Genomic DNA, 12745 nt, shown 5'->3' on the forward strand with positions numbered 1-12745 from the left:
TTGAATCTTGGGTGTTTATTGCTAAAAGTACTGTATGAACTAAGAACTGCTGTAGAGCTTTAGTGTGATGGCTATGGGTAGCATCACATTCTAGAAGCCTCTATGGGAAACACACACGTCATATTCCACAAAACACACACGTCATATTCCACAGAACACACACGTCATATTCCACAAAACACACACGTCATATTTCACAAAACACACACGTCATATTCCACAAAACACACACGTCATATTCCACACACAGATGAGAGGAAAACACTCAGGGCCCTATCATGAGAGTAGAGTTATGGAGAGAGAGTAATGGGGCCCTATCATGACATTCTAAAGTGCATCGTCACTCGTCAAAAGTCTATTCAAATTTAGCAGTCATTCCCTTTAACAGCGCAAAGCGCGATATGTCAAATAAATGCATCGGTATTTTGACATTCAACGGCGCATTTGAAGGAGGCTGCTTGCGTGCACCTGCCAATATGACTGTTGACATGCGCTCTTAAAATAGCATATGAACAACTCGCCATTGACTTCTGACCAGGTTTAAGTGGTGTATGATAGTGATTTTTAGACAACGCGCTAGGCCCCTCCCTAGGTTGTTAATTGCCACACCCCTGGGCGCAATGCTTAAAAAATAAACGTGCAAAATACCGAATTCAACTTCGCGTGGGTGAAAAACGAACTTTACGCCATGCGCTGGTGACCCAAAATACAGCCCACAGAGTTATTCTGTCTGTGCTCAGAGCAACATAATGTGGGTAGAAATGCAAGACACAATGACATCATCACCGTCATAATCCATACCATTGCTTGAGAAATCCAAAAATGTACAATTTGGCTCCTTGTTTTCCTAAAGGAAATAAGATGAGGAAGAGTGATGTCACAAGATTATAAGCTGAGGAAGAGTGATGTCACAAGATTATAAGTCATGTTTGACTGTCCCCAGTGAAGCAGATGACATCATAAAGTAAAGCCTTTTTAAAGCACTTATCTGTGCTTTGTGTAGAAGCATTGAAAATAACTGTGTAGAAGCGTTGAAAATAACTGTGTAGAAGCATTGAAAATAACTGTGTAGAAGCATTGAAAATAACTGTAGAAGCATTGAAAATAACTGTGTAGAAGCATTGAAAATAACTGTAGAAGCATTGAAAATAACTGTGTAGAAGCATTGAAAATAACTGTAGAAGCATTGAAAATAACTGTGTAGAAGCATTGAAAATAACTGTAGAAGCATTGAAAATAACTGTGTAGAAGCATTGAAAATAACTGAAGTGAAAATAACTGCCGAGTGTGTCTGTCTCCTACCCTTATGTCAGCACTGGGTAGACTGACTGTGATGTTGACGCGCTGATTCAACCCTGAGATATTCTTATTACAGATGCTGATCCCATAGATTCGTCCACCTGAGACACTCAGCTCCTGCAACAGGACATGAGGATGGAGATTTAATATGCATGCAGTGACAATAGGCGGCAATACCAATATTTTCTAAATCATTGACACAATGGTTGGCACAATGAAGTACAAATAAATTGCAAAATTTCATTCAACATTTGGAGGAACATGAGGATGACATGATTTGTGAAAGTATCGGGGAAACTGTGTCACTTTAACCTATTAAGACCCAATGAACCCTATAAGCATTTTAACCCATTAAGACCCAATGAACCCTATGAGCATCTTTGCATTCAAAACCACATGGGCACTCAAGAGTTCATCTGCCTTTAAAGCCAGATGTGCCCTGAACAAGGTTTCATAAAATATCATTGTTTTTAAGGCATGTGGCCAATTAAATGTATAGCGATTGGTGGAAATACCCATGTGGCCAATTAAATGTATAGCGATTGGTGGAAATACCCATGTGGCCAATTAAATGTATAGCGATTGGTGGAAATACCCATGTGGCCAAAAAATATATGTGCATCGGTTTGTGTTGTAATCATTGGTGGACACAGTGAAGCAGCTTTTGCTGTGTTCCCACAAGGTGGAATGTACACTGCACAGATGTTCCCATAATGTCTTGGTAAGTAAATTGGCCTTAGGCTTAAACATACAGTATGAGCTCCACATCAGGTGGACACAGTTTGTCCTTTACTGTATAATTCCTACACCAAGAGTCTTTAATGAAAACGCAGACACCACCTCCCCTTATTTTCCTGAATTACCATCCCTGTCCATACAGACAATGGAAAACCCCTGTACCCTGGGACCAGGTCTCTGTGTGGATCATGATTCGGTTCATGGCAGATCCTCATGTGCAGACAAAGCTCATCTTATTTTGTGGCCAGTAGCCTCTCGTCTCTTCTCAGTGGCCGCTGGAGAACGCTGGAGACCAGATGTCCGCTACTAGACACTTCTAAGATACCTAAGATACTGCACCACACATCAGCTCTCTCTCCTTCACATCAGATACTGCACTCTACACATCAGCTCTCTCTCCTCCACATCATTGTCATTATTGTTTTTGTCAAAGTAACTGCTGCAATCTGCTTCAATATCGCTCCCCTTTGTCGCGTCATCAGCCATTAAAAGCTAAACTAAAAAAAAAGTGTTCTGCTTTCCTGGGTTCTAGCAGTACATAAAGTGCAGCACCCGGAAAGATAGAGGCCTTTATCTTACGATCCAAAACGCATGGTCACTAGCAAATAGCTTTTGTCCAGTCCACATTCGGGGTGGTTTTGTTATCAAACATCAGGCGCCTCTTATGTTTCTTAATCAGCCATAGGTGTGTTTTCGGCACAACATCCTTTAAACCAATCAGAGTGGCTCATGGACTATTAAACCAATCAGAGTGACACCTCTGTTGAAGCACTGCAACTACAAACAGAGCATCAATATTTTGATTGTCAGTGGCGCATTTGAAGGAATCAAATTGCAACACAACTACCACAAACCAGGCTGACAGAGGGAGAGAGAGGGGGGGAAGGGAGGGAGAGAGAGACAATAACAATATAGGCCAGCAAACAAATTTACACTAAACAACATGTCATTTAACTTCAGCTCTGTGCATATGACAAAAGGCAAGAGCATTGTAGGAACACAACTACCAATATGAAACACTAACCAGGGGGTCGTTTCTAGAAAAATTAGCAACGACGGTGCTCAACCACCATGGTACGATGCAACTTGCGACCAAACAACAACATTGTTACACCTGTTTCCAGAAAGCATCGTACCTGTGTCGCAATTCGCTACCTCCGACGTTCGAACACTGTAGTCCCAACAACGTTGTTGATGATGCAGCGATACATATCATTGGTGGAAAAAGTGGAATCGTGTAATACCCCACCCCCTAGAAATGCTCTGCCACGGCCTATGTTGACATTTTTCTAATTTAAACCGAGTGATTAAGGCTGGCATTGTCATCGTCATCTGCAAAAACCTAAACCTATTACAAGTAGGCCTATATAAAACATTTTACTGAAGCCGACCATGTGCCATTATTTGTGTTAAATATCTAAGTTGGAAAAATATATAGCCTGGACGAATGTCTGGGTAGGCTATAACAAATAGTATCAATTGTCTCGTGGCTTATCGGCAGCGCGTCAGTGCACTACGTGCTCGGCCGGAGTTCACGTCCTATCTCTTCTTTTCACCTCTGAGTAAGAGTAGGCCTACGAGACACAACAATAGGTTTTGATACATATTTATGTAAATAGTTATTCTACATCGAGAGACCATAGGTACAAGACATCAGTCAAAAACAATTGAATCTACGTGTCACACTAGTTCACCTGCAGGTAGCGAGAAGCAAGAGGACAATCTCACATCATAAGAAAATCGAACCTACAACGCTGGGATAACAAGTCATCTGCTTTAGACACTACACCATTTATCACTGCTGTTGTAAGAGTCTGTGAAGATTATAATACTAAAAGCAATCCTCGAATTAACATAAATAGCAAGAATGAGCCAAGTAGGGGAGTCAGTGTCTTAATCAAAATTAAGCTACAGGATAGATCAATCATTGAATCACGAGATAAACATCCACTTCGCAATTTTTGGTTAGGCGGTTGTGATTTTTGGTTAGGCACTCCGGACACCAACAGGAACTACCAAGGAACGACACAAGTGGGACTGCCTAGGGGCAGTAGTTCAAACGACCAAACTTTGCGTCCTTGTTTGCGATTGAGAGTTTGAACTTCCTTTTCTAGAAACACCAAATCCAAGAACAATGGAGCGAACTACCAAGGTTGCGACGCAAGTTAGCAAACAACGTTTTCTAGAAACGAGCCCCAGGCTGGTGTGTGTGTGTGTGTGTGTGGGGGTCATGATAGCTAGAACAAGTTACCAACCATTACATTTTGGTTAAGCAGTCTACAAAATCCCATACAATAATTGCTGCATTTATTCAGCAAGTTACATTCTGTTGTCAACCCTTTCCTGAAGCATACATTCTACTAATTTTACCAGGGGTCTCCAACCTTTTTGGGAATGAGGGCTACCTGAAGGATCCAAAATCATTTGGCTACTCATTTGAAACAAACAGACCCTCACTCCTTTTTTGCGAGGGTGATCCTCTTAAATAATAGACCTATGTGATTTTTACATTTAAGTTATCAATATTATGTAGGCCTATGAGCCTTTATATACTGCTCAAAAAAATAAGGGAACACTTCAATCATCCACTGGATCGGTACTCTGATACTGTTTGGCTCTGAGCACAAGTAAAACCTTTGAGGCAAGTGTTTTATTTTGAAAGAACTGTCAGACATGCTGTGAATGTAGTTTGAGAATGGAGAAAAGGGTGGAAGGTTTTGAAAAATGTGTTTTAACAATTGTGGAAAATTGTAAGTGTTCCCTTAATTTTTTTGAGCATTATATATTAAGCAACTATATTTTCATCTGATTCTTCAATAATTCAATATCAATATGCAACACTGCAAATGTTTTTGTTCAGTTTGTTCTATTCAAAGTTTCCATGGGGAATCTGATCTAATTTTTTAACTGAAAAAAGCAATCTTTAATGCAACTAGAAAAGCATTTCCTGAAGGAAATACAGTGCATGAAAATGCAAAAATATGAGGTAAAATATCATACAGAGTAAAAACAAACTATATTGGTTGCTAGGTAGATGAGGTTTAATATAGTTGGATGCTATGCTAAATGCTAACTGTGCTAACCATGTGACTTAGCTATCCTAGCTAATCATTTTTAGCAGTTATGCTAACTATGCTAACTAACATGTTAACAATGATAACATGCTAACTATGCTAACCATGTTACTTAGCTAACTTAGCTAATCATTTTTAGCAGTTTTGCTAAAAATGCTAACTAGCATGCTAACAATGTTAACATGCTAACTATGCTAACCATGTTACTTAGCTAACTTAGCTAATCATTTTTAGCAGTTTTGCTAATAATGCTAACAATGTTAGCAATGCTAACATGCTAACCATGCTAACTAGCTACAGTGGATAGGAGTCATAGTTGATGACAAGTAACAGTTACAATGGCTGAACAGTTAAAAAGTTCAGTAGTTTAAAGGGTTAAATTGTTTAACAGTGAAATATTGTAGTGAGGACTTTTATTTTGAAACAGTTTTTGGCAGAGGAAGCAGTTGAACAGGATGTGTAGTCTTAATTGGGCTAGTTTGTATGCTTAAAGCCTGAGACTGGCAGTTGATCCAGGTGGTCTGAACACCTGCCATAGGATTCTAATTGCTTAACGGCCGTTATTATGATGTCTGTCGGCAATGTTAAGTCTATGGGGATTTTAAAAAGTTTTTCTTTAATAGTTAAAAAAGTATAAAAGTTTCAAAGTTGAAAAGACATAGCAGCTTGGTCCGTTTGAATACCTACGTTACAAAGTTTGAATGAAGTTTCTAAGTTAAACTGTTCAAGAGAAATTGCGTACAGAAAAAGTGGTAAGCGGAATAATAATAAGAAGTTGTTGCCTAGGAAGAACAGTACAGTGCATTTTCATGCACTGTAATTAATAATGTAGATTACAAATAGCATACCCACCATTAATAATTCAGAGGTGGTTTAAGTTCTGATTTCAGTGGACAATTCGGTTGTAACATTTCAATAGCAATCACCAACACCAGACTAACTTATGAAGACGCCTTTTATAGTTATTGCACATCTGAAATCTCTCCATGATCTGACAGTCCTATTGCATGGCATGCATGCCACAAGATTGTCAGCGCTATTGCTACACCAGTAGGCTACTGAAGAGAAAGGGCCCGTGACCTAAAGCGATTGTTTTTCAGTCCTTGAACAATCATGCACGAACCGTACGGACACGGAATAGCCACAGAACTTTTGCAGAGATATGCTTCCATTGGCTACACCAGATGAGCAAGCTCATATAGCCAATATCAAGTTAATTTTACAGATGTATGGTCTACAATTAAATATCTATTAAAAAAAAATCCACAATGGAGGATGTTTTAGAGCGTAATCTGCAGGCGACTTGTTGGCTATTTTTAGAAAGTGCGCTGTGGGCGCCGTATAGGGCTACATGGTGGATACATGGTGCCCGTGGGCGCCGTATAGGGCTACATGGTGGATACATAATGCCCGAGGGCACCGTATAGGGCTACATGGTGGCTACAGTACATGGTGCCCACGGGCACTGTATAGGGCTACGTGGTTGCTATGGTGCCCGTGGGCGCCGTATAGGGCTACATGGTGGCTATGGTGCCCGTGGGCACCGTATAGGGCTACATGGTGGATACATGGTGCCCGCGGTTTTTATAGACCCCTGAGTTACAGTATGTCAATGTTTTGAAAGCCATTCATGGTATGACTGACTTGACCCTACTAATTGTGTTACTTGTGCAATATTTCCCACTCCCTCGCTCCAGCAGAGAGAGCTGCTGCCCCTCCTCCTTTCCTTTCTCAACTTCTGTGTGTGAGACCATACTAATGTTCCTCTGTGTGTGAGACCATACTAATGATCCTCTGTGTGTGAGACCATACTGTGTATGAGACCATACTAATGTTCCTCTGTGTGTGCATACTAATGTTCCTCTGTGTGTGAGACCATACTAATGTTCCTCTGTGTGTGCATACTAATGTTCCTCTGTGTGTGAGACCATGTTCCTCTGTGTGTGAGACCATACTAATGATCCTCTGTGTGTGAGACCATACTAACCTCTGTGTGTGAGACCATACTAATGATCCTCTGTGTGTGAGACCTCTGTGTGTGAGACCTCTGTGTGTGAGACCTTATTAATGTTCCTCTGTGTGTGAGACCATACGAATGTTCTTCTGTGTGTGAGACCATACCAATGTTCCAAGGATCTTCTTTAAGATCCTCTGAATCGACCAAGATAACTGGAAGGCACATGCTAGCCAAACTGGCACACAGCAAATAGCATTGGCTGTTGAACCTGTCAGAAGGCCTACAAGTTTGTCTTACATGAGAGACGCTAAGCAGAAAGCCGTTCATGGTTAGTGATGTGCAGGGGCGTAGCCAGGATTACTTTATAGGGGGCAGCTGGGTCCAGACTTTTTATTGGGGTGGCACTTTGGATACATAACTATGGAAACTATTCAAAAAGTTTTGAAGATTAGGATACCCTGTTTTAATAATGGCAATAAATTGTGTGAAGCCAACACTGATACACAGGTCCATTTACAGACAACCTGAACAGTTTGTTGTCCACGTCAACACATTTTTTATAAATACGCCAATGCTATAAAAAAGTACATTATGATAATGCACCTTACTTAATCAGTCTTATTCAAATTATGTTAATTCAAAGAACAATAATAAATACTACAAATATTTTATGCAGATATTTAATCTTATACTGATGGCAAAACTATATTTCTGATATCCACTCCAAGTACTTGGCTGTAAGCAACATGGCTCTGAATTAAGAAATTAACCCTTAGAACCAAAGACTGCAGGGCTTTTTCACTACCTTTAGTTAGAAGCATTTATCCTGGTCATTGTAAGTGGCATACACACATGCTATACAGATTGTTTTTTTTTTCAGCAGAGTATAAGCTACCCAGATCTGCCAGAATGTCATGTATTAATACTTGCATTGATTTAATTTTATTTTTAAATAATACAAATATAAAATGTGTATTATAAAGATTATTATATTTCGTCATGCATCTCACCACTGCAAGCTGGCAGCTGGACATGTCTTTCATGTGTGTATAGGGCAGACTGTCCTGAATCTGGCAATATAAGAACCATGGTGAAGGGGGGCTTTAGGGCTGAGCAATTTACAGACATGTGGTGTGCGCCTTACAGAAATAAATGCCATTTTTTTAATTAAGTAATGAAAAGTGACCTTTCTGCGCTCCATATCTGTGACACAAACTGATCTGACCTGATTTGACCCGAGTTTGCGTGTTAGCCTGTGTGTGCCTATGGTGTTTGCACTCATGATTCTCTACAACTTTTTACTGCATTGCCATAAACAAAGTGAAGGCAAAAAGGTGTTTCTTTGTCGAATAAATTGGGATGCAATGTGAGTCTTGAATTGGATGCCATGCAGGAATTTGCTAGGATCTCAAAAACGGATTATGAACATGCTTTGCCATAGAGAAAAACATGATAGCGTTGGATTATGAACATGCTTTGCCACCACAACACAAAAACGTGAGGTAAGTCGAGCTATATGAAGTTATTATTTTGATGTCACTTCGTCTGTTTTATAACCCAGAAGGATGTACTTGGTATGAAATGATAGTTCTGTGTCTCCTCTTCCATCTGACATGCGTGGCATATCTATCCGATAACGTGTTTGTGAGTAGGGCCTAATTCAAACAAGAGTAATGGGTGTGCTGCGTTGGTTTTTGTACATGATGTTATTTTACAGTCACTTTGTTTTTATAGCCCAGAAGGATTGATATACTTGGTACCAATGGACAGCCCTGTGTCTCCTCTTTCATCTGATATGTTTGCCATATCGATGCGATCACGGGTTCGTGAGTAATTCAAATGAGAGTAATGGGTGCGCAGGTGAACACAGAGAAGTATGTAAAGCTGTAAATATGATGCAATTTGATTTAATTTCATGATTTTTTTATTTTCATACTTGATCGCACAGACAAGTGCGTAGTCTCGTTGGAAAGCCCGACTTCTGCTCTGTCACCCAATTATTCATCTCGCTGCGATGCACAGTTCCGGAGCAATGTAACAAAGAACTCAGGCAATGCTTGACCAGCTATGGCAAGAACCACACACAGTCAGCAAATGATGTCTTTATTAAGTAGCCTAGGCTAGGCCCTGTCTTTATTAAGTAGCCTAGGCTAGGCCCTGTCTTTATTAAGTAGCCTAGGCTAGGCCCTGTCTTTATTAAGTAGCCTGGGCTAGGCCCTGTCTTTATTAAGTAGCCTAGGCTAGGCCCTGTCTTTATTAAGTAGCCTAGGCTAGGCCCTGTCTTTATTAAGTAGGCTAGGCTAGGCCCTGTCTTTATTAAGTAGCCTAGGCTAGGCCCTGTCTTTATTAAGTAGCCTAGGCTAGGCCCTGTCTTTATTAAGTAGCCTAGGCTAGGCCCTGTTAGCTACTTTTATTGGAGCCATCCGGAGATTTGTGCCTAATATACTTACATTTCACCTGAAAATTATCGAAATATTTTTGTAACAGCGTTACCGCGGGCATCCTTGTTTTTGATCAGCCCCACACGTCAATGTAGAGCCTACCTAACAAGGACAGCCCAATGCAGCTCACTTTGCTATGATGCGTGACACATGTTGTTGTAATGTTCCAACTCATCATCAACTCACCTGTTGTTACTGAGGTTAAGTAGGCCTAGTAGTCTAGGCTACTGTCAAGTGTTTTTAACAGATGGCTACTTTGAATTGTCCCGCTGCTACTGCTGCACTAGGCCTACTCATGATTTGATCAGAACCGTAGGCTGGGCCAATGGTCGTAGATAGAATGCAGTTCAGCTTTGCAAAGTGTTGGCAGCAATCTTTTTTTTTTACTTTTCACTGAACGGAGCTGGGGGGGCCAGCAGGGTGGCCAAGCCCCCCCGGCACTGATGTGGAAAGCCATAGTATTAGTTCATGGTTAGTGATGTGGAAAGCCATAGTATTAGTTATCCCTCATTTTAGACCCTGTCTGGCTGTTCCAGCAGTAGATCTGTTTAAATCCCAGATGAAGAATTCAACTATACTGAAATAATGTTGGTTTAACAGACCTCAAATTGTGCAACAGCATCGATCATGCAGAACATAATAGTGTTGTCCTCCCCCTCCTCTAGAAGCTCAGGAGGAAGGTTCACCTCCACCAGACTATCTGGGTCATCCACGGACAACTCCTGAGAAACCAAAACATCTGAGAAGCTCGTAGACGCTTTCTGACAATCCAAACAAAAAAACAAACAACCATACTGTTAGTGAAACTACTTAGCTAGGAAGCATTAGCACAAGCATCTACAACTCATTTTCCAAGCATAACCCCTGATGTTATCAGTAAACTATTAGTTCTAGAATAAACATAACAAATTGTTCCTTTGATTATATTAACATACATTAGGCTATACCTGCTTGGGAATTCCTTAATAAGCAACTAGTTGATTTTAAAGTCATGATGGCTGTTATTCGTTACTCACCATTTCTTTTTTGGCCTTGAAATTCAGACCGTTAAAACTCCCCTTCGGCTTGTAGAACTGGGCCGCCAGGTTCCCCTGAATGACTGACTCATTCGAATCAATGCACCCTAGGACCATCTCCATCTCTTGTATTGAGCTGCACCAGAGCGAAACAACAGATGGCAGTGAAACACACACACACACACACACACACACTCACACACACTCACTCTCTCTCACACACACACACACACACACACACACACACACACACACACACACACACACACACTCTCTCTCACACAAACACACACACACACACTTACAAACACACACACACACACACACACACACACACACACACACACACACACACACACACACACACACACACTCACACACACACACACACACACACTACTGAGCCTTCATGTCCCAAAAGACATGAATGTGGACAGAGTAAATACATTTACACTTGCATGCCCATAGCCAGGCACTCTGAAACAGTCAAAGGCGATTCAAAACGAGTCAGAAAGTCAAGACAGGACCCAACGTCAAAATGTCGGTGTCCACAACTCTAGTTCATCCTAAACAAACCTGAAAAGGGACTCAAAGTGCTAAATACCGGAATTATCCTTTAAGTCTGAGGCATTTTGGATTTACTTCACCTGCTTCTTTTTAACCTTTAGTTAAATACAAACACCCAGATTTAGGTGTTACGTTTACAGCTAAAAGGCTTTGTGAATACTGCAAGTGAAAAACATTTGATTGACACACCCATTTTTTGCCTTAAGAGTTCTATCCCTTCAGAGCATTCTACAGGAATGTGTTCCTGCTAATTCCTGCTGATTCAGCCAGCTGACTACTTGGCTACTTGTGTGTGCTTTGGCTTCTGCTACAAACCTCACAATATCATCATGTGGTCTGCTCTTATTTTTCAAGAATTCATTGGTTCCATTCATGCAAGACATTGCAACTTGTTTTGGTGGTCGTTCATCAGCTGCAATAGGTCCGCACTCCTGCACTCTTGAACCTGGGGTGAGGAAAAACAGAGAGTATGGTGAAAATACACATTTGCATGTCCATGTTTGCGTCAGTGTCATTTCAGTTGGACTCAGGGACTCTGTGGTCATCCTGCAGGTCCTTCTGTGTGGTTTTCTAACTGCACTAACTGTGCTAACTACCTTCTAATTGCACTAACTACCTTCGGTAACACTTTACTTGACAGTATCGACATAAGAGTAACATGACACTGTCTTGGACATATGATACTGTCATGATACATGAAACCTAGCCCTAACCTCTAACTCTAATCCTAACCCTAATCCTAACCCTAACTTGTTATGACAAAAACCGAATGTCACTTAATAACAGAAGCGTTATGTCATAAACGTTTATGACTTGTTTATGACACATTCATGACAGTGATGCTCTTATGTCACTCTTATGTCGATACGTAAGGGATAATGGACGACACGGTGGTCTGTTCACAGAAGTTAACCCTCTAGGCGCCACGGTCGAGTTTACTCGACAAGATGCGGTACTGAATAAAACGGCCGATTTAGTCAAATAGGGTGTCATATTTCGTTCGACCTCTACTCCACTAGATGGCAGACATGTCATACGTCATCCCCGAGTCCAAAAAAGGTCATGCTTTAAACAAAACTTTCTAGCTACAGCGCATTGAATCAGTGCGTGAAATACCAGAGCTAGTGTGCTCACGTGTGAGCCACTTTGTCAGGGCGATATTGTCAACGTCAGCGAGTATTTGCATTAGATTATCGTCTAATGGCATCAAAAACGTTTACCCGAAATGAAGTGTTAGGTCTTCTATTCGCGGACCCTGATTCTGAAGGGAATATCTGCCTTCAGAAAATGGCGGTGATTAAGTTTAGTGAGGCTTCAGATCGCGTCCCTGCCTTGCAATGATGCAGCTGGACAAAGTGAGAGTTTATCTTACACCAAGCACAAACATTGAATCGTTTGCCTAATGTCAGTGGTGGGAATAATGTTTCACGGGGTTGGAGTGTTCATCGGGAAGTAAGCAGGGTGTTAGTGGTGTGGTGAACGAGGCTGGAGGTAATACCCATGTAGGGCTAGCTTCTGTCTTCTGACCGTGTGCCTCTCCGCAATCGCGGCGACAGTAACGTGGTGGAGCCTTTGTCTAATGCCACTGGGTATGTTAGACGAGGTCGAAGTGCTCATAGGACAGTTAGGGGGGCGTTAGAGGCAGTGTGGGGA

The 12745-nt window shown here is 41.2% G+C and overlaps 1 protein-coding gene across 1 annotated transcript in view; it reads right to left on the reverse strand.

Moving 5' to 3' along the window:
• The window catches only part of LOC125286164 (adhesion G-protein coupled receptor G6-like), an 80096-nt gene extending 68659 nt beyond the window's left edge, over nucleotides 1–11437 (reverse strand). Inside the window, exons 1-5 of the mRNA XM_048230930.1 lie at nucleotides 11408–11437; nucleotides 10526–10661; nucleotides 10112–10231; nucleotides 1303–1416; nucleotides 802–847 (exon numbers count right to left, since the gene is read on the reverse strand). Coding sequence (XP_048086887.1) covers nucleotides 802–847; nucleotides 1303–1416; nucleotides 10112–10231; nucleotides 10526–10648 — 403 coding nt within the window. The 5' untranslated portion in view covers nucleotides 10649–10661; nucleotides 11408–11437. The remainder of the gene's footprint in view (nucleotides 1–801; nucleotides 848–1302; nucleotides 1417–10111; nucleotides 10232–10525; nucleotides 10662–11407) is intronic.
• Between the last annotated feature and the right edge of the window lie 1308 nt (nucleotides 11438–12745).

The sequence above is a fragment of the Alosa alosa genome, chromosome 21 (genome assembly GCF_017589495.1).
Source record: "Alosa alosa isolate M-15738 ecotype Scorff River chromosome 21, AALO_Geno_1.1, whole genome shotgun sequence".
Classification (NCBI taxonomy): domain Eukaryota; kingdom Metazoa; phylum Chordata; class Actinopteri; order Clupeiformes; family Clupeidae; genus Alosa; species Alosa alosa.